This window comes from Gymnodraco acuticeps, unplaced genomic scaffold (assembly GCF_902827175.1).
Source record: "Gymnodraco acuticeps unplaced genomic scaffold, fGymAcu1.1, whole genome shotgun sequence".
NCBI lineage: Eukaryota > Metazoa > Chordata > Actinopteri > Perciformes > Bathydraconidae > Gymnodraco > Gymnodraco acuticeps.
In genome coordinates, this window is record NW_022989803.1 from 229,565 (window position 1) to 251,373 (window position 21,809).

The following is a 21,809-nucleotide window of genomic DNA, read 5'->3' on the forward strand; positions in this document are numbered from 1 at the left end:
TACTGGGGCCGGTGAAGATGGTTGCAAACTCTGCATAGTACCAGTCCAAGTTAAAGCCAAAAAGGGAAACACAACAGTGCATACCTATGCATTTCTTGACCCAGGCAGCACTGCATCGTTTTGCACATTAGGGCTTATGAACAAACTTAACCTCCAAGGAAGAAGGTCAAACATTCTGCTGAGAACTATGGGTCAAAGGAAGGTCATTGAAACCAGCATTGTGTCAGGCCTAGAGGTTGCTGGACTGGATAACAGCGACTTTTGTGATCTACCCGGCACATACACTCAGAAGACTATGCCCGTGCACAAAGGAAACATTCCACGTCAACACGACATCAATCAATGGTTGCATTTGAGGGATGTTTGTCTACCTGAAATTGATGCTGAAATTGAGTTGCTGATTGGTTCAGATGTTCCAAAAGCCCTTGAACCAATTGAGGTAATCAGGAGTGTGGGGGATGGACCTTATGCCGTAAAAACCATGCTCGGATGGACAGTTAATGGACCATTAGGAGGATGTCCTGATGATACTCAGGACAAAACTTCAATAGGTGTAAACAGAACATCAGTTGTGCAACTTGACAAGCTGTGGGAACAGCAATTTAAGACTGACTTTGTGGGAGACACAACCAAGAACCTTCCAGGGAAGACCAACAGTTCTTGGATCTGGTTTCAAAATCTGCCCACCTAGTCAATGGACATTATTCTATTGGATTACCATTTAGAGAAAAGGAAATATGCATGCCCTACAATAAAGGTGTTGCTGAGCAACGCACTCTGAACCATAAAAGAAGATTTAAGAGAGATCCTTCCTTTCATTCTGATTATACCAACTTTATGTCTGAGATGATATCTAAAGGCCACGCAGAGAAAGTACCGGATCATGTCTTGGAACGTAGAGACGGCAAAAAACGATATCTACCACATCACAGAGTTTTGCATCTACAAAAGAACAAACTTCGAGTAGTGTTTGACTGTGGAGCAACATTTCAGGGAGTTTCACTAAATTCTCAGCTCTTCCAGGGGCCGGATCTGACTAGTAACTTGCTGGGAGTTTTGTCAAGATTCCGTAAAGATCCTGTTGTCATCACTGCAGACATCGAAGCCATGTTTCACCAAGTGAAAGTTCCAAGTGAAGACCGTAACTTGTTACGGTTCCTCTGGTGGCCTGATGGAGACTGCAGTCAGAACCTGGTGGAATATAGAATGGCCGTGCATCTCTTCGGAGCAACCTCATCCCCAAGCTGTGCAAATGTTGCCCTTAGGAAATGCGCTGAAGACAATCTAGAACAGTTCAGCCCTCAAGCCATAAATGCAATTATGAATAACTTTTACGTAGACGACTGCCTCACTTCAACAGCTTCAGAAGAAGAGGCAACAGCCCTTTATCATGAACTACGAGCCATTTGTTCCAAGGGAGGCTTTCTACTAACAAAATGGATAAGTAACAGTCGGCATGTGTTGGCTGCAATACCTGAAATGGAAAGAGCAAAGGAAATAAAAAATCTGGATTTGGACCATGACAATTGTGGCGGCTCAATCCCCAGTTACATTTGAGTCGCCGTGATTGTGACGCGTTTTCGAAAAGAAAGTCCATGTTGAAGCAATATAGTTTTAAGGATATTTAATAAACAGAATCAAAACATAGTAACTATGGACAAAACGGTCAACAGAAAAAAATGACGGCACAAGCTCACCCTGTCATGTGCACTCGACATCAAACAGGTGACTTATAAACCAAACCACACCCATGTGACAATTACCGGAAGTGCTCAACAAGCAAATAAAGGTGACGTAAATAATACTCATGTTCCGATTAACCCAGCTTCCCCAAATTTATTTCTTTTTGGTGTCAATATACGCCGGGATCCGGAGTCATGGATGATCCTGCGGTCCTGTGTCCTGGATCGCGAGCCCTGGATCTTGAGTCGTGGCTGTGGTCCTGGATCATAGGTTCTGGATGGATATCCTTGTGGATTCATCTTCCTATTATACACACATGCATTTCCAAACATTTGGACTACCTATGTTGCAAATGTATTATCTTTTCAATTTACACACGGCATCTATTGCACGTCTGTCCGTCCTGGGAGAGGGATCCCTCCTCTGTTGCTCTCCCTGAGGTTTCTCCCATTTTTCCCTTTAACCCTCCTGTTATATTTGTTTTTTGTAACAGCAATAATATTCGTGGGTCAATTTGACCCAGTGCATGTTTAATTATCCAAAAATGGTCCCAAAATCCAGATGATTTTTTTTTTTTTTACATAGTTTGTACCTTTTATTACTATCAATGAAATCAATATTTAGTACAATTGTGTTATTCACCCCTCACAGATCATGATTCCATTAGTATAAGTCACTCGTTTTTCTCAAAACAAATACATTCAAATACATTTTTCTATTTTCTTTTTTAAATTGTAAAAACCTTGATACATTAGTTTTGCATAACATAACATGTTTTAAATACATTTTAAAATGTTCCAACTTGTTTTACAATTGGTTGATGTTAATAAATAGAGACGAGACACCTCTTCTGTTCAGGGTCAACTTGACCGGTTCACTTAGAATCAAGTCAAATGAGTCATAAGGATTTGTATTGAAAGTATTTTATTGTAACAGCAATTAAGAGTATGTGTGTGTAGGGTTGTGGTGTCTGTGAACATAAACTTGGAGGATTGAGGGACCCTGTTCTTGATCACCAGCATTTCGGCAAGGAGTTCCGTTCTGTTCTTTCGTACAGTTCCAACCATTGTTAGCTTTCTCTTCAGGAGCCCCCGACCCAGGTTGTAGGACGTGAAGAAATTGTGACATGTTATGTTGTGACCCCTGAGACCCTGTGCCATGTCGAGCACAACCCTCATGCCCTGATTCCTCTCTGGGGCTCCTCCAACTGGCTTTCCAGTGTAAACCTGCAGGTTTAGTACATAGCTGGAGTTTGCATCACATGCTGCCCATATTTTCAAGCCATATTTTGCCGGTTTCTAAGGCATGTATTGCTTGAACGGGCAACGACCTCTGAATGCCACCAGCCTTTCATCCACTGTGACATTAGGTCCTGGGTTGTAGAGAAGTGGAAGCCGCTCTACCCACTTGTCCCACACTGTCCTTATAGCTGCCAGCTTGTCTCTCTCACGTCTGCCAGCTCTTGTGTCACGATTATCAAATCGGATCACTCTTGAGAAAATGTGGAAAGTCCCCAGAGACATTGTGGCTCGGAATATATTCCTGCCTGTGTCTGCGTCCCACAGGCTGGCTGTCGATTCATCCTTGGATTTGTAGACCCCAGCCAGGATGAGGAGACCCAAATACACATGTAAATGCATTTCGTCCAGCTCCTTCCACTCTTCCCCATACACACGTCTCCCTTCCAGATTGGTCATATCCAGAACGATCTTCAGCACTGTGTTTGAAATTACCAGCTCAAAAGCAGACTTGTTGTCTGTGACACGAGAGACTGCCATCCTGGTGGGCCCTGGCACTGCCTTCATTATGTTTGCTGCCGATAGTGTTGCCTGGCGTCCATTAGGGGATGAGGACCACTGAATTTCACAATTTTTGGACATGAATGTCTCATCTGGGCGAATATCAATTTCCTCATCAGAATCTTCATCGTTGACCTCAAGGTAGTCTTCATCCTCGGAAACGTTCTCCTCTATCTCGCTGTCGTGATCCTCCTCAAGGATGCATTCCATATAGCCCAGAGCTGTCCTCTCTTCACTTGCGTTGCTCATTTTGTCTGATAGTATTGTGAGTATACTGTACGTTAAGTGCAGAGTATAATATATCCCAGTGTGGGAGGAGCTTACCCATTACACATTTGAGACTTGAACCCTCTGACCCCCACTTTCACTAACAGGTGCGGTGTGTATTTGTGTGTTTGTGTGAGAGTAAAAAATAACAATGTATCACTTTTGAACCCTCTAGCCTCCACTTTCACTGCCAGGTGCAGGGTGTCTGTCTGTCTGTCTTTTTGTGTGTGGAAAATTACGATATATATATATATACTGTATATCGCATTTGAACCCTCTGACCCCTTCTAGCCTCCACTTTCACTGGTGTGTGTGTGTGTGTATTTCTGACCCATGTAGACATGTAGGAGGGGGGGGGGTCCAAATGCATGACATGAACCATTTTCATTTTACTTGGTTATTACACTAATTAAGGTAAGTAGAAGAAGTTTCATACAAAAAAAATACTTGAAAGTATTTTTCGTAGATTTTCAAACGGGTCAATTTGACCCTGAATGTAACAGGAGGGTTAAACTGTGGGTTTTCTCCAGAAGTTTTTCCTTGTACGATGTGAGGGTCTAAGGACAGAGGGTGTCGTATTGTCATTCTGATATTCTGTACAAACTGTGAAGTCCACTGAGACAAATGTAACATTTGTGATATTGGGCTATATAAATAAAACACAGATATCGGGACAACCAACCGTTGTGCTTCATGCTACTGTAAGCCACTTGTTCCCTGCCTTTTCAAACCTTGTGGGACCTTCAAATAAAGCAATCTCTACTTGTGACTCATTGTCACTAGTTGCAAGTCTGTGGGTCATGGTCTTTAAATGCTCATACATGCCTCTTTGTTCTAGTGCACAACAATTTCAAATATTTAAATGTACAAGGTTTAACCCAGGTTTTCCCAACCTTCATTTAAAGCCATTCAAATGACAGCAATATAGGTCATATTCTGATTAATTAAAACAGTACCAGCTTTCTCCTTTTTCTCCTTTTATTATTCAAACTTTAAAAACAGTAAAAAACTCAGATTAAATCAATTGTGCAACAGAAATAAGTCACTGCTGTATGTATTTACAATTTCGAACAATTCAACTAAAAGAAAGGCGGCAGGGTCCATCACTCAGGCTGCATGTTTGAAGGATCGATCATTGTGACCCGGATGTCGTAGCACTCTATAAGTTCCTGGGTAAAACAACATAACAGTTGACAAAATGAAAATCATGATTATGACATAACAAAAATAGTTAACATTTATTTTAGCCATGTATATTCTCAGTTTTCAGGCTAAAACTTGCTAACCTTCCATTGTTTTGGGCTGATGGAGACAATGCACTGTTTACGGATGCTTGATCCTCCAGCTTCCACCTCTCCCTCCTCCACTGGAGCTGAGAAACAAAGACACAGAACGCTGGTTAAATAATTTATCTAGAGACATTTGTATTGGTCAGAATAATACATCAAAATATGAAATCTTCTTACCTATACAAGGTAATTTGTAATTATCTAAATACATCCTAGCCAGCCCATCCTGAAACACAAACAGCATTTTCACACTTGGTAACGGTCACTAGAGGGCAGAGAAGTTCCGTTAATCCAAACATCAGCTAAGGAAGCTCACCCTGATGAGAAAGGACATGTGGAAAATGTTCTCAACTGTCCGGGAAAACGACTTGGGGTCGATGACAAACTCGTAATAGGATATAGGGGATGTTGCTGTGACAGAAGCAGAGACACGTGAGCGAATAATAATCACACGATGAAGAAACATCATATAGGTCGGCTTTAAACTCACGATCATCTTGGTAATACGTCTTCAGGTATCCCAGGATCCTCTCCACCTCTTTCTCTGTCGCTTCTTGATGGGAGCCTCCCATTTTCTTCAGCTGACAAGACAACATTAACATGACAATCAAAAACGCTGTGTTTTGAAAGATTATTGACTGAAAATGTTACTTTTAGATAAAGATGTATCATTATCCAAAATAAATCCATGGGGCTGTAAGTTACCTGAGTAGGCATTATCCTTTTGACTTCTTTGCCGGGGGGCCTTCCTCTGCCGCTCCATCCTTTGCTTTGGAGGAGGCGGCTCTGCATGGAACGAGCCCATCCTGATTGATTGATTGAAAAGTTTATTAACAGCTTGTATATTGGGTACAGTACAGTACAGCTCAAAACATACAATTGTTAAGGGGATGCAGACCAGAGAAAGACTTTCGTCTTGTTTACATCAGGGTCCCCCATTTCCAATTCATCATATCATTTAAGACATATAAGACATATTTGACATACAGATGGCTTATTTACAATTTACATACAGGTGGTTTTTTACATACAGATTGCTTATTTACAATTTTCATTTTAGATTTCGTTCTAATACATCCTAACCGGACATTTAAGACATACCAAGTCTACAGATATACAGTTAGTAACAGAGTCTAAAATGCGAGTATATACATAGATGGGGGGGGGGAAGCTGTCCATTGAACGACAGGTTGAGATTTGTACCATTACCGGGGCCAGTTTTGCAATGCTCTCCCCCGAAGGTGCTCTTTAAGAGAGGTTTTGAAGGTAAGTATAGTTTTACTTTCCTTTACAGTTGTGGGAAGAGCGTTCCACCTTGATGTGGCATAATTGCGAAACGTGTATTCCCCCTTTTTTGTGCCAAATCTGGGTTTCACATGATTTGTGGAGCTCCCTCTGGTGTTATGATCATGGTATTCCTTGACCTTTGGGAAGAATTTTGACATGTACATGGGTACCATAGAGGTGTAGTGGATCTTGTAGACCAGGCCCATTGCAAGTAGCTGTACTCTGTCGTCTACTCTAAGCCATCCTAGGTTGTCAAAGTGGGCAGAGGTGAGGTGGGTTCTAGATTAAAGGTCAAGTAGTAGTCTGACCAGTTTATTTTGCGATGTTTTATTTTTAGCGCCTTGGAGGTGCTATGGTACCATGACGTGCAAGCATAGTCATAGTACCCTTGAATGAGTGCTCCTGCCAGAGTTTTCAGGGTGTTTTTGTTTACCAGAGAGGAGATCCGGTATAGGAATCTAGTTCTTTGATTGACTTTTTTTATTACATTGGATGCCATTTTATCACAGGAGAGGTTTGCCTCAAGAATAGATCCTAGGTATGTAATTAACTTCTTACTTGTGACAATAATGTCGCCCACTGCAACTGAGAAGTCGTCGGATTTGCTGAGATTATGTTTCGAACCGAAGAGAATGGACTCTGTTTTACCCAGGTGTAATGATCATTTATTATCGGCGAGCCAGGTGCAGATTCTGCCGAGCTCGGAGCTGAGGGTTTTTTCAACCTGCAACCTGTTCCTGTCAGAGACCAGCAGGGCTGAGTCGTCCGCGAACAGGAACAAGTTGCAGTCACATGCTGATGACATGTCATTTACATAAATTAGGAACAGTAACGGACCTAATATGCTTCCTTGTGGAACACCACAGCTCACTGGGAGGGGGGGGGACAGAGTACCATTTACCTCCACCATCTGTTCTCTCCCCTCCAGGTAGGATTGCATCCAGCTCACCGATAGTTTATCAAAACCAATTGCTTTTAGCTTGTCAATCAGAATGGGGTGATTGACAGTGTCGAAAGCCTTTTGTAGGTCCAGCATCACCATGCCGCAGTACTTGCCCTCGTCCACCTCTTGTTTGATGTGGTCGCTCAAATAAAGAAGGCATGTGTCAGTGGAGTGGGATGTTCTAAAGCCAGATTGAAATTCATAGATTTGTTTCTTTTCCGCGAGGTACTTTTCGACCTGTTCATATACTATTTTTTCCATGACTTTCGAGATGGAGGTAAGTATAGAAACAGGGCGGTAGTTGCCTGGGTCCAATTTGCTGCCCTTTTTGTGCAGGGGGTTACTCTTGCAATTTTGAAGTCTTTGGGTACTTTTCCCTGTTTTATGGAGAGGTTAATTATGTGAGCTATGACTGGTGAGATGGCGGTTGCTGTGTCTCTGAGGAATTTGGAGGGGATATTGTCGTGGCCAGTGGCCTTGTTAGGTTGGAGGGCGCTCAGTTTAATGAGTACCTCTGCTGTTGTTACCCTTGCTAGACTGAAATCATCTTTGCGTACCCCTAGGTTTTGTAGTAGGTCATGATGTGATCTACTCCAAAAAGCCCTGAGTGGGAGGGTAATTTATTTACAAGAGTTGTGGCTATGTTTGTGAAAAAAAATGTCAAGTACTTGGCCACATCCAGTTTGTCTGTGATGAGCCTGTTATCTGTCTTTATGTTTAAGTTAGAAAATCTCGTTTTGAGTTTTTTACTGCAGCCAAGCTGGTTATTGAGTAATTTCCAAAGTTCACTGGGTTTATTTTTGTTTTCCTCAGTTTTGACATTGATGAAATTCTTTTTGGCAGTTTTGATCATGGAGCTTACGTCATTTCTTAGTCTGTTTCTTTCAATTTTGAGTTCAGTCACGTGGGCCTGGAGTTCACTGCTCGTGCTTTTGGAAAGCATTGACTGACTTTTATGAAACTCAGAGCATTTTTTGTCTCTGGTTTTCATGGCGGTCAGTATGCCGGAGTGCATCCACGACTCAGCGCGATTTTTTACCCTGGTTGTTCTTAGGGGGGCCAAATCATTGAGTATTGCAGAGAATTTGTTTTTGAAACCAAGCCATGTTTCTTCAACTTGTGTACCACTGAGCTCATCTGACCAGTCCAGGCTCTCCAGTTCTAGGTTAAAGGCCTCGCTAGAGTAGTTTTTGAGGTCTCTAGATATGACTGTTTTGTGACAGCCGGCCCTTTGTTTTAGCTTTTTGCGGGTACAGAATATCATATAATGATCACTTAACCCGCATGCTATAACCCCTTTACTGGAGATCCTGGACTTGTCAGAGGTCAGAATGATGAAATGATCCACAATGATGATAGATTTAGGGACAGAAAGTAGAACTAGGAACAATAAAAACCCAACAAAGACGCAATACTTGAGTTATAAACAATTATAGTAATAATAAACATCTTTAAAGTGGCAATAGACAACTTTTGGATTAAGTAATGGTTACATCACCATTGTCTATATTAGTTCTGTATGAGCTCTGCTTTAAAAATGTTGTAATCTCCCTTTCACAATAAAAGCATTAGACATAAACACTGCATCTCTGCTTACTTAAGAGCAATTTGCCTAAAGGCTACTAAACAAAAGGTAGTGGAACAACAGGAGTGAGGTAACTAAGTCTTGAGTTTTTGAAAACTGAAAGAGATCGGGCTATCTTCTGCAAACGGTTGATGTTCATTCAACGCAGACTTCAAATCAGCAGCTTTTAATTTTACGAACATTTTGTGATCCCTTCTGTTATTTCTTATAATTGTTATTGACACATAGCCTGCTGAGGCACTCACATGTAGTGGAAGGATGGGGCTGCCCTGAAACAGCTCTCTGCTCTCTGGGCCACTTTGTGCCAAGCATCCGGAGGCAGGTAGCCAATAGCTTCTCCGATCGGCTGCTCGTCCTCCCCGTCGTTCAGTCGGTTCAGACCCATGTAGGACAGCTGTCAGAGAAGAGGGGAAAAGATCTCCACATGACTACTGCAACGTTTTCAGTCTTGGTACTCACATTACTAACATATTGACCTTCTATGGCTGCCATGAACTAAAGATTTATTCAGTCGATTAGTCGACTACTCGTAGCACGTATATAATGTTATGATTATAAATATTATTTATTTTTCTCCCAAAATGGTTTCAGTTAATTGACTTAATGACCAGGCAAAGAGTAAAGAGTGAGGGGCTAACTCATCAAGGCACACACACAGCGCACAGATGGAGTTTTCTTTTCTTTTTTTACTTCAACTAATAGACTAATGAAAACATTTTTATGTTAGCCGAGTAACGTTTAGTCGACTATTTGGGGGCAGCCCTATGACTTTCTACATTTTTTACAGTTGTTTTTTTTCATGTTGATTTCTATGTCCTCCTTCTTTTCTTGAATCTTTCTTTTGCTAAGTCTCTGTTTGTTGTACAGTAAAACCATTTCAATCAATGATGTTGTGTTTTAAAATAAACGTCCTGTCTTGTTTCAGACAAAGACACGTTCAGATTTACTTTAAAGTGAGATTTTTCTATAACACAAGTGTCCTAGTTAGAGCAGAGCGTCGCATAACATTGACACATCAAGATTTGAAACATACCACCCGTGAATGTTGTTATAACAATGTAGCTGCAATGTTATCTTTCTGTTTATGTCACATGGTCTTATATATGTATTTGACTGTGGTTTATTGAAAGATCTGAAAACAAACCTACTTCTCAGTTTTATAGATATTATAAGAGCAATGATGTACGTTTTTTATAACCAAAGAAAGAAACTATCAACAATGTATGAAGGTAACAGCTTTTCCTCAGCTGCCATTGTGATCACTGAACCTACTGAACTGAACTTTGGCAGTAATAACGTGTATAAATAATAAACTTACAAGGTGTTCAGTGAAAGCAGTGGGATCAAAAGCAGCGCCCTCCGCGGCAAGTTGGCTGGCTTTCTCCTTGCCGAGGTCTGAGGTCACAACGAGGAGCTGGGCATCCAGAGCAGCTTCTCTCGACTGCCGCACTGCCAGGGAACACGCACAAATATAGGTTCAATTGTTTCAAATATAACATCACAGTACATGTGTTTCGCGTGCATGTTTTATTTCAATGCAGATGCTGGTTTAAAGATGTTGCTCTGATGGAGAAAAACATTTTGGAATGCATTTTCCTGCAGTCCAGTCATGCAATAGGTGTGCAATAGATTGTGGTTGTGTCACACCTACCATCTTTAAAAAGTTTGTTTGCCTCTTCTAAAACTTCTGTGAGCTTGTTGTTGGAGGGACTCAGCATGTCTTCCCTATTCTCTGGAGGGGGGACACAAGAACGAAATACATTAATGATATGCCAACAGAATCCTATCTATACTGCCTTGCCAGACCCTCTGTTTACTCACGTTGCACTGACTGGATGAGTTCTCTGTACTTGCTCCGTATTTCCCTCCGGATCCCCGGGTTATCGTCTTCGTCTTGCATGTCAGCTTGGCCGAGGTCACAACCACTGTTGTCCCCGTCACTTTGGTCAGATTTCCTCTGGCCTGCAGTGGCATTCTGCCGGGGAGCTTCCTCACCATGACCGCCTCTGGCACGTTTCATGATGTGTCACTTAGTGGAAGAGTTGTTCTAGTAAGGAGAAACACAAAACATGATCAATATGAACAAAGTAGGCTACCTCTCTGCTTGTAAATGTTATAACTAATAAATTACCTTGTGACGACAACAACCGTTACGACTATCTGATTTTGGATCTGGAAGTTTAGCCAAAGACGAGATAGAAACCAGCCACTCTAGCTACTTTACAAGATAGTACAATGAAAATGTTGCTAGTGTCATATTAAATATAAGTCGATCAACACAACATCATTAATATAGTGCAGTCGACTTACCAGTGTATTACTGTATACATACTAGAAGGAAACGAACCATAGCTAACGTTGGCTTCTGCATAAGGACAGACGTGTCTACTTAACTTTGTATTAAACACTAACTAAGCATTGCATTTGTGTTATATATCAATTAGAGTGTGGTTAACAAACATACAAAATATGCTGAAATGTGTTTCAAAACCCAAACTCTGATAGGCTATCATGCAAACCAGAAGCAAACTTCTCCCAGATCGGCGGTTAACACTAACACGGAAATTCTGAACGGTTTACCATCTTGATCTGAGGAAACGTTAGCCGATGTTAGCTAGTACAATCAGTTGTGTTAGCAACTAAGCTAAACGTCATACGTAATTTCCTATCTAAGGTCCCTCCAAAAGTAAACTCAGAGCGGATTATTGTTTAAAACATCAATACATCTGTTTACAATTAATTTAACATAGCTACCTGTTCGGCAGACTGAAGACGCGCCAGAATCATCACAAAAATGTTGACGTCAACAAAGTTAGGTTCTTCTTCTATTAGTTTAAGGCGGGCTACAAATCGAGGTTTAAGGTGAATACCGCCATCTAATGAAACGGAGTGTGTAGCACAGCATCTTGAGTATATTTTCTCACATACAAAATAAATAAAACTATATTCTGGATATTAAACCTGTATTTTAAAAATATATTACATGTTAGACGCTTTTATCCAAAGCGACTTTCATACTCAACACTGTGGGCAATACACACAGGAGCAATTTGGGGGTGAAGTGTCTCGCCCAGGGACACAACCAGATATAAACAGGGGTCCACGGGTATGACAAGCCCCCAGGAAGTGCGCCGGAGTCTGATGAGAATATTCGTGCTGGTCAAACGGCGGTACTACATTTCCTTTAGGTTGCTGGGCCCGGAAACACTTTTTCCCATTGACTTACATTGGGAAAGAGTGGTCTGTAACTCGTTGGATAATTTTTTTTAAACTAAATAAACTATCCAGTATGAACGTTTGTATAGCCCTTATTAAAAACATTCGTTCCTCAAGTTGTACAAATGTGCTAATAACGTTATTCTGAGAGTTATTTCCCTCTGCATTATGAACGCGCACGGGACCGCGCCGCCCGGCACGTTAATGGTACGTGTTCAGTACTACATGAGTTTCTCTTTACCCATGGATGCACAATAACAACGGACCCATATCGCCTTACTGCCAGCCCACGGAGCTGTAATAATGGATATATTGCACATGTTTGCTGTAATTCATCATTTGTAAAATATTATACTACATGGGCTGTATGATGTAAATCTTGTACCGTAAATGTTGTATTAAATAAAGTTAATATTACCGACGTAGATTAACGTTCCTGTAGCTTCTTATTGCACTTGCAATTGTTTTAGTTACTTGTGGGCTACTTAACATGAATAATCACAGTTACTATCCTTTTACTCCATCACATTTAAAAAAGAAATAGGCTATTGTTATTGTTATGCGCACTGCAGATCGGACAGAGCTGACAATGGTATGAAGGTTCTGTGCACAAGATGGCGTCTATCAACTTCCGGCGGCCGGGTGTGCGGCTGAGTACTTCCGGTTTGAGTACAGAGTTTTGACAGCTTGACAGTTTGTTATGTCACACCGCGAGCAAGAATTAGCGGATTTCGGGGTAAAGAAAAGTGATTGGCCTTCCAGCGTGTAAGAAAGTCGGCACTACATTGCTGTGTGCCCCTTTGTACAAATTCGTCCCGTTATCAGAATCAGAATACCTTTATTAGTCCCACAGAGGGGACATTTGCAGCGTTGAAGCAGGAAAGAGCCACAGACAGTGTTGAATATCTTACATTCGTTAAAAAGTACTAAGTTATAATATAATAATATTCTAAAAAAGTACTAAGTTATAATATAATAAACAATATGCTAAAAAAAAAGATAAAAAGTTACATAATTTTCAAAAATACAGATAAAAAACAAATCAAATCTACAAATCAAATCCTGTAGCAGTTCTTAGGATTTAGCAGCTCGGTATATATATATTACAGTTATTAAAGATGGCATATGTATATAAAGTATATATTGCACATAAAGCACATATTGCACATAGTTTGACGGTATTTAACAGCAGCAAGTTACACAATGTTATAATCGGGAGATAAGTTTCCATTCATTTCGGCAAGCCTGGGCAACAACGATTAAAAGATGTCTTGCTCCCAAACCAATTGTGTATTTCATTACAAAAAGCAGTTATACCATACTATGTTTAGGTACTAATGAATTATATCCTCAATACAAACGCACACATAAATAACAAAGGAAAATACATCATTTAATAAATCCACAATATGATAACATTTTACAGATTAATTTAATACACTTTTACAAAACATAGGTTGATGTTATATCGGGGGGGGGGAAATACATATTTAAACATTTCAATCAGTCTCTGCATATTTAAAGGTGGGGTAGGTAAGTTTCAGAAACCGGCTCGAGTGCACTAAAATTTGAAAGTACACAGCCGAAAAGAATCCGCCCCTTCCTTCAGACTTCCTTACAGAGCACCTCCTCCAACACAAAGTGGCCGCCTGTTGCTGGCAAGTCATTGAAGTACTGCTGCAATGCACGCCCAATGAGGGCACGAGATACATTTGTGCGTGCACGAGATGGAAGGCTGACAGACAGGGCGTTAATCCAATCCGTTTAGCCGGTCGTGCTTTTTACAGTATTACGGCTTCCACAGATGACATTTTTTTATGGATTTTTTGTCAAAGCACTTCAGATATTTATTGCTATCGGGATGTTAAGAGCATTCCATGGAATATAACAAAAAGTGTATCTCGAGCCGGTTTCTGAAACTTATCTACCCCACCTTTAAGTAATGCTAGTTTATATAACAGATGAACAGATGTACAATATCCAGAAAGTAGATGCAAAAAATATATGAAAGAGTGTTAGTCGTTGAGTTGAGTAGTGAGCCATTAGTTTTTTTTTCGTGGTGCGATGTCTGCTGAGAAGTCCTTGTATGCCTTGCTGACTTTGAGGACATCTGGGTCTGGCAGCTCCCCCTGCACGGCCTTGTAACGTGTACTCCTTTGAACATGTTTATATGATAATTAGGACTTTAAGAACAATGTTACACTCGGACAACAATCACAAAGTTGTAGCAGGCTACATACAATTACTTAGGACAATATATATTACCTTACACCGTCAGCAACTGTAAACTGCTTTGGCTTAGTGGAAATGAACACCATGTCACTCACTCTGCCTGGTTTCACACCCTATTAATTACACAAAAGAATTGTCAAATTAATTGAAAAGGTTGTTGATGCAACATACACTGAACAAAAATATAAATGCAACACTTTTGTTTTTGCTCCCATTTTTCATGAGATGAACTCAAAGATCTAAAACATTTTCTATATACACAAAATAACCATTTCTCTCAAATATTGTTCACAAATAGTGAGCACTTCTCCTTTACCGAGATAATCCATCCCACCTCACAGGTGTGGCATATCAAGATGCTGATTAGACAGCATGATTATTGCACAGGTGTGCCTTAGGCTGGCCACAATAAAAGGCCACTCTGAAACGTGCAGTTTTGCTTTATTGGGGGGGTCTGGGGGGTCCGAAAACCAGTCAGTATCTGGTGTGACCACCATTTGCCTCACACAGTGCAACACATCCAGAGCATCCCAAACATGCTCAATGGGTGACATGTCCGGTGAGTATGCTGGCCATGCAAGAACTGGGATGTTTTCAGCCTCCAGGAATTGTGTACAGATCCTTGCAACATGGGGCCGTGCATTATCATGCTGCAACATGAGGTGATGGTCGTGGATGAATGGCACAACAATGGGCCTCAGGATCTGATTCACAATGCCATCAATAAAATGCACCTGTGTTCGTCGTCCATAACATACGCCTGCTCATACCATAACCCCACCACCACGGGCCACTCGATTCACAACATTGACATCAGAAAACCGCTCACCCACACGACGCCACACACGCTGTCTGCCATCTGCCCTGAACAGTGAAAACCGGGATTCATCCGTGAAGAAAACACCTCTTCAACGTGCCGGACGCCATCGAATGTGAGCATTTGCCCACTCAAGTCGGTTACGACGACGAACCGGAGTCAGGTCGAGACCCCGATGAGGACGACGAGCATGCAGATGAGCTTCCCTGAGACGTTTCTGACAGTTTGTGCAGAAATTCTTTGGTTATGCAAACCGATTGTTGCATAGCTGTCCGAGTGGCTGGTCTCAGACGATCTTGGAGGTGAACATGCTGGATGTGGAGGTCCTGGGCTGGTGTGGTTACACGTGGTCTGCGGTTGTGAGGCCGGTTGGATGTACTGCCAAATTCTCTGGAACGCCTTTGGAGACGGCTTATGGTAGAGAAATGAACATTCAATTCACGGGCAACAGCTCTGGTGGACATTCCTGCTGTCAGCATGCCAATTGCACGCTCCCTCAAAACTTGGGACATCTGTGGCATTGTGCTGTGTGATAAAACTGAACATTTTAGAGTGGCCTTTTATTGTGGCCAGCATAAGGCACACCTGTGCAATAATCATGCTGTCTAATCAGCATCTTGATATGCCGCACCTGTGAGGTGGGATGGATTATCTCGGCAAAGGAGAAGTGCTCACTATCACAGATCTTTTCAGATTTGTGAACAATATTTGAGAGAAATGGTTATTTTTAGGGATGCACGATATTGGTTTTTTGAAACCGATACCGATAACTTCCTGCTTCTCAAGACCGATACCGATACCGATAACCGATAATAATATAATATATATATTAAATGTACCTGTAGTTTTTGCACACCTGGTGGTAAAAAAAAGACTAGTAGTGAGCAAATGACATGAGCATTACTACTATGAACAAAACAAAGCCAAGAACAGTTTTGACTCTTCAAAGTGACCATATTTATTTTCCCAAATAAAGTGCCTTTTTCAAAAGCCTCGTCGATAGGTAAAAGCCCCGGTGCCTTTGCAGCTGGCTTTGGATTCGCCGCTAGTTTAGCAGCGCAGGCGTCTTCGTACGCTTTTAACACACCATCGTAGCGATGGCGATGTTTCAGGTGACTAATCAGGTTGGAAGTATTATAGCTCGTTGCCTTTTTCCCTCCTCATGGAACTTCTGCATTGCATTTGTTAATACAAATAGCAAGCGAACTATCTAACTCTGAAACTTTGAAATAGTCCCGTGGATTGGTTGTGAACACATACTGTACTTACCATGGTTCTTGGCTTGTGCCATCGCTGCTCTGTTTCAGTGCAGCTGAGGACAGGGGGTACAGCAGCCAGGTTAAGTGTGGAGTAGTGTGCGGTCTGGAACAGCAGTGCAACATTGTGGTTGCAGAGTGCTGTTCCAGCTACACAGGAACACTTTGCCACTGCAATCTCCACAGGTGAACAGTTCTTAAAACAAAATGTCAGTCATTTTACATTTAGGACACTGCTTCAATACAACACAGACAAATGAGAAAGCTGAGAGCAGGCTGATCAGGCAAGTAATAGGTGTGGGAAAAGGCTAAACCATGTCAGGTTGTCAGTCACATCACATACACAGAAGTTCTGCTGTTTGGAATACTGTAATTTAAGGACATTCAAACAGATACACTTGTATAGCCTGTCTCAGCTCTCTCAATGTATTATCTTATATTATAACTACATAAAATAGTGTTAGTAGAACGTTGAACAGCTTAACATAGATGTAGGGTACAAAATCACTGATGTTAACCTTCGGTAGGTCTTGGAGACATCGAGTGTAAAATAGTGCCTATATAATATCTATACCATACGCTATCTATCGCTCTTCCCTCTACCGCTCTACTGTAGACCGGAAGTTTACAACCGCACACCCAGCCGCCGGAAGTTGATAGACGCCATCTTGTGCAACTAGCCCATAGAGCAGCGCCATATAGACTGATCGAGCAGGGGGACGGATCGGGTAGTGACCATGGATGAACGCTCACTCACTGCTAGCTATGTAGCTAACTGTTAGGCTACTTAGCTTGCATTGTTATGGATCTAAAGGTAGCACAAGCTAACTTTCATAGCACAGCTTTATACTTATACAGAACGTATAGCACAAACAACACAAATGAACAATACTTACATATATTTTCACTTGTAGTATTATCAGGGGCGGATCTACGGGGGGCAAGGGGGGCAGCTGCCCCCCCCCCCCCCCCCCCCACGGTAGAGCCTTGCCCTCCCAGCTGCCCCCCTAACTTTTGTTTCCCTAAAACTGTACTAAAACAAACCTACACTATTTCCACAAGCTTCTCAAGCAACAAAACAAGCATTACATTAGTTAAAAGTGAATCATTTTAAATATAATTTTAGGCCCGTTAAAAACGCAGCTACGGCCCTGCATTAAACTGCGGAGCGGCGTTCACACAGACCGCGGCTCACACCGCTGCAGAGAGGGAGCGAGCTGTCCCAGCACCTATGGATCAGCTTCCCCTGGGAGCATTTCCCTTTCCACTAGTTTTGTTTTTACTAAGGACGAGAGCTTGAAACTAAATATTAATAAAACGCTGCCGTTTGAATCGATAGCGTTTAACAGACGGGCGCTGTTTGGGGCGTTACGTTACAAAATACTACGCAGACAGCGTTAGCTGGGAGATCGATCACTTTGCTAAACTACGCGGTAGCCTACTATTACATCCACGTAAACTACACATCACAGCCATGAGGCCAGATCAATCGAACCAGGATACATCCTTTACTGTAAAAACTGGATCCAATCACAGCTGCCTGTGTGCGCTTGATCAATACTTTCTGATGTTATATGATATGCTACATATTAGCTAGGCTACATGGCCCTAACGTGTAAAGTTATACAAGCATTTGTACCAGTGCTTTTCACAAGTAGACTCTTGCAGGCCAGAGTATAGGAGTGATTCAACAACAACACAAAGACATATGAGAGAAGTGATCAGGACGAACAGAAAAAGGAAAAGGAAAAGAGAGTTCACTGAAGAGACCAGGAGGGTCAGAGCAGGAGGAAGAGGAGGAGATGAAGAAACCAGGAGGGTCAGAGCAGGAGGAGGAGATGAAGACATTAGTGAAGAAGAAGAAATGTATGTGAGGAATAAAGATGAAGTGTCAGAAAGAGGGACAGAGGCAGGGATCAGGAGGCAGATGAAACTCCAGCTGGACCACATGGTATGTTCTTATTCTCCTTACATATTCCATCACAGCAGCACAATCTAGCAGCTCTTAGTATTGACAAATATTGATTGAAATGTGTTGCTGCACAGGTGACCTTCAGCTCTCTGAAGAGATGGGTGATGTAATTTGTGTACTTAATTATAAGTTGAAATGTTGAGCTTGTCAATCTTAATCTGAAAATACAAAAACTGAAATATAGGTAAGAGAAGAAACGGACACTTTTATGATGTAATTCCCTCAATGCAGATCACACATGGACTGATCCATTATTTTAATAGGAGGGTAAATGGTATGGCGTGACGGGGTTGAAGCAAACTGAGGGACAATATTGCAATTTCATAGATAATTCAAGTATTTTTTCAGAATTTATTTTTGATCAGTTAAAGTTGACAAGCATATGATTATATTAGCAGCAACATTTGGGGATAATTGGCCATTTTGATTTGTTTGATATTAAATTAATATGTAATAATGCTTAGTGAGGACATGCATAATATGTCTGTCTAATACTAAGAAAACCAATTTTTTTTAAACTAAATATATATTTAGTTTGACATTGTAATGCAAAAAAACCTGTTCCATTAATTCATTGCTTTAAAATACATTTTGTGGTTTCCTTTCATTTAAAATGGCTGAGGTAAGCTTGGGGGACTCAAAGGGCACCCGATTGTTTGTCTGAACACCTTGTTTCTCTTGTGCATTAAGAACACTTGTGTTAGGGCATGCATTAACAATAAATAGGTTATATACAGTATAAAATACCACGTACTGTCCGCCCTCCCATGCCACCCTGGCATGACCTCTTGCCCCCCCTTTGCCCCCCCATGTAAAATGTTCTAGAACCGCCACTGAGTATTATAATAATTGAAATACTGGTTCTTCTGGGGGTCTTCTGTCCATGTTCAGCTAGCTACCGCACCGCAGCTGCCTGCCCTGTACAATCGCTGGAGGACTGGGCTGTCACTCAAAAACTGAGTAGCCAATGGGGACGCACCCCTGAAAGTCCCGCCCACCTGGGAGGTTTGTGTCAGAATCTCAAACAAAAAATTAGGGAGCGCAAAAGAGAAAGCTGCAGCGAGAGCAAAAGTCTGATCATTGAGAAAGAAGAAACAATAACTGCAAACAAAAACCTATGTTAAAACAAAGAAAAAATACTTATAGTTTACATGATTACACAAATGATTTGTTTGCAACTTATAGTTTTATTTTTGAAATTTATTTTATTTAGCTTGACTCAGTTTTTTTTTTCTTTTAAACTCATAGTTTTGCTTTATTCTGAAAAAGTGTTGCTTTATCTTTATGATACAAAACTAATCCCATAGCCTGGCTGCAGTGGGAGACTCCCCTGTGCACATTCTGGAGAACTGCGCAAAATCAGCTGATCACAACGTTCACACTGTGGTCAAGCTGCTGCAGTTTTATTTACAACAAAGTGGAGTAAAACACACAGTTGCAAACTTACTCAGGGTGTTAATGGAAGAGTTTGAAATCAGACAGAGGTGGAAGAAGTAGGCCTACTCAGATCTTGTACTTGAGTAAAAGTAGAGTACCATTACTTTGTTACAATAAAAGTCCTGGATTCAAAATGTTACTCAAGTAAAATTAGAAAGGTATTATCATCAAAATCTAGTTGAAGTACCAAAAGTAGTCATTGTGCAGATTGGTCCATTTCAGAATAATATATATGATATGTTTTGTAATGATTGATCATTAAAGTGTTCTCAAAGCAAAGGTGCAGCTAATTTTACAAATTAGATCAAAGTCAAGTAAAGTACAAATATCTCAAAATTGTACTTAAGTAGAGAACTTGAAGAAGTGTACTTCGTAAATTCCCACATCTGAAATCAGATATGACTTCAAGTCATGTGATAATTTATTAGTATTTGATCCTCCAACTTGGCCTCAGGAAATGCTAGGACTTCACAGTTTTGGCAACAAGTTTTGGAGAAAGCAAATCGGAGGGTTAAAAAGAGACAGGGAGGTGCATCTTCATCATCTAGCATGCAAGAAGTGTAAATAGAGGACAGTGAAGGAGACACTGAGGAGGACCACGCTTCGTGTGGGGTGAATACCAAACGCTGTCTCCTGGTACTCATCTGAGTAACTCACTCAAAAAGTTATATGTGCACCCCTGGATATAAACATAGATGACTCACCCGCGCTGCTGGCCAATGGAGACCGACGTTGCCACATAGCGGCCATCTTGCCACAGTCTATGTTCATAACATTATGTCTATGGTGCACTATTGAAATATCCATGGAGGTACTCTAATAATGATTGCAGGTCTGTTCAGAATACTATCTAATTTGTAATGTTTAACTTTCTTATTAATGTCCCATCCAAAAACCTTTGCTGAAAATGAAGTATACTCCCAACAGTTTTGTAAGACAGTTCAAGCTATGTTTTGATTACCTATTTCCTGAATTCTTATAGTTTAGAGATAACTTAACTCTCATTAATTCCAATATTAGATTCTACTCGTAATGTGTTAATGGGTGTGGTTTTGCTTGCTCCCAGTCTAAGTCTTATTTCTCTGTATTGCTTTTCAATGTGACTTTTTGCTGCTGATTCATATGCCATACAACCATAATCCAAGTAGATCTCATCAGAGTCCTGAATATGTAGTGAGGCTTCTCTATCAGTTCCCCATTGAAATCCAACTACACACCGCATTAAGTTTAATACCTTTTTACATTTAGTCTCTATATTTTCAATATGATTCTTCCATGTATATTTTTCATCCAACCACGAGCCCAGATATTTAGATACTTTTACTCTTTCCATAGGTGTACTGTAAAGCAAGTTCCTTTTCATTACCTATTTTATTTTTAGTGAGTAGCATATAGTTCAACTTTGTGACGGAAATCTTTAATCCCCAATTGAAAGACCATCTCTCTACATTTATGATTGCTTTCTATCTAAATATTTAGTATATTTACCCCTCTTTCAAATTGTTCCATCATCAGACATTACTGTATACCTGTTCCTGTATGTTCAAAGATGTCGTTTATCATGATAAAGTATAGGGCTGGTTACAATCCTTTGAGGTATTCCATTAAGAATTTCAAATGTTTTTTGATATTTCTGATCCTGCTTTTACTTTAAATGTTCTGTAAAATATAATAGTTTTGGTAACACTTTATATTAAGGTACACAAATTAACCATCAACTAGTTGTTAATTAACATGCATATTAGCAGTATATTGGCTCTTTATTAGTCATTATAAAACACTTATTAATGCCTTATTCTACATGACCATATTCTACAAGTAATAAGCCATTAGTTGAGAGTTTTTCCTCAATAACCCTCTAATTAGTGCTTATTTGTTGCAAGTAAGGAACTTATTGTACATGAGTTTTGGTCTTAATATGCGCTGCCCAATATGGGCCTAATAAGGCAGTAGTACCACAAGAATAGTAATTCTCCCATAATAACACTTAACAAATATAATCTATTCTTATGTAGCAAGACATGAA

General features: G+C 40.7%; 1 protein-coding gene and 1 long non-coding RNA gene across 2 annotated transcripts; both read right to left on the reverse strand.

The window, feature by feature from the left end:
• Nucleotides 1-4,709: 4,709 nt before the first annotated feature.
• LOC117552880 (non-structural maintenance of chromosomes element 4 homolog A-like) lies at nt 4,710-11,769 on the reverse strand. The gene is given in 12 exon segments (XM_034226555.1): nt 4,710-4,918; nt 5,036-5,121; nt 5,216-5,264; nt 5,355-5,449; nt 5,529-5,619; nt 5,744-5,779; nt 5,781-5,844; nt 9,099-9,247; nt 10,172-10,302; nt 10,505-10,585; nt 10,675-10,900; nt 11,608-11,769. Coding segments are annotated over 11 exon segments (1,047 nt in total). The 5' UTR covers nt 10,874-10,900; nt 11,608-11,769; the 3' UTR covers nt 4,710-4,852.
• A 2,403-nt stretch (nt 11,770-14,172) lies between these two features.
• On the reverse strand, nt 14,173-16,680 carry LOC117552864. Its single transcript, XR_004570043.1, has 3 exons — nt 16,388-16,680; nt 14,335-14,414; nt 14,173-14,223 (listed from the first exon to the last, which is right to left on the reverse strand). It is a non-coding gene; the product is annotated as an uncharacterized LOC117552864 (long non-coding RNA).
• Between the last annotated feature and the right edge of the window lie 5,129 nt (nt 16,681-21,809).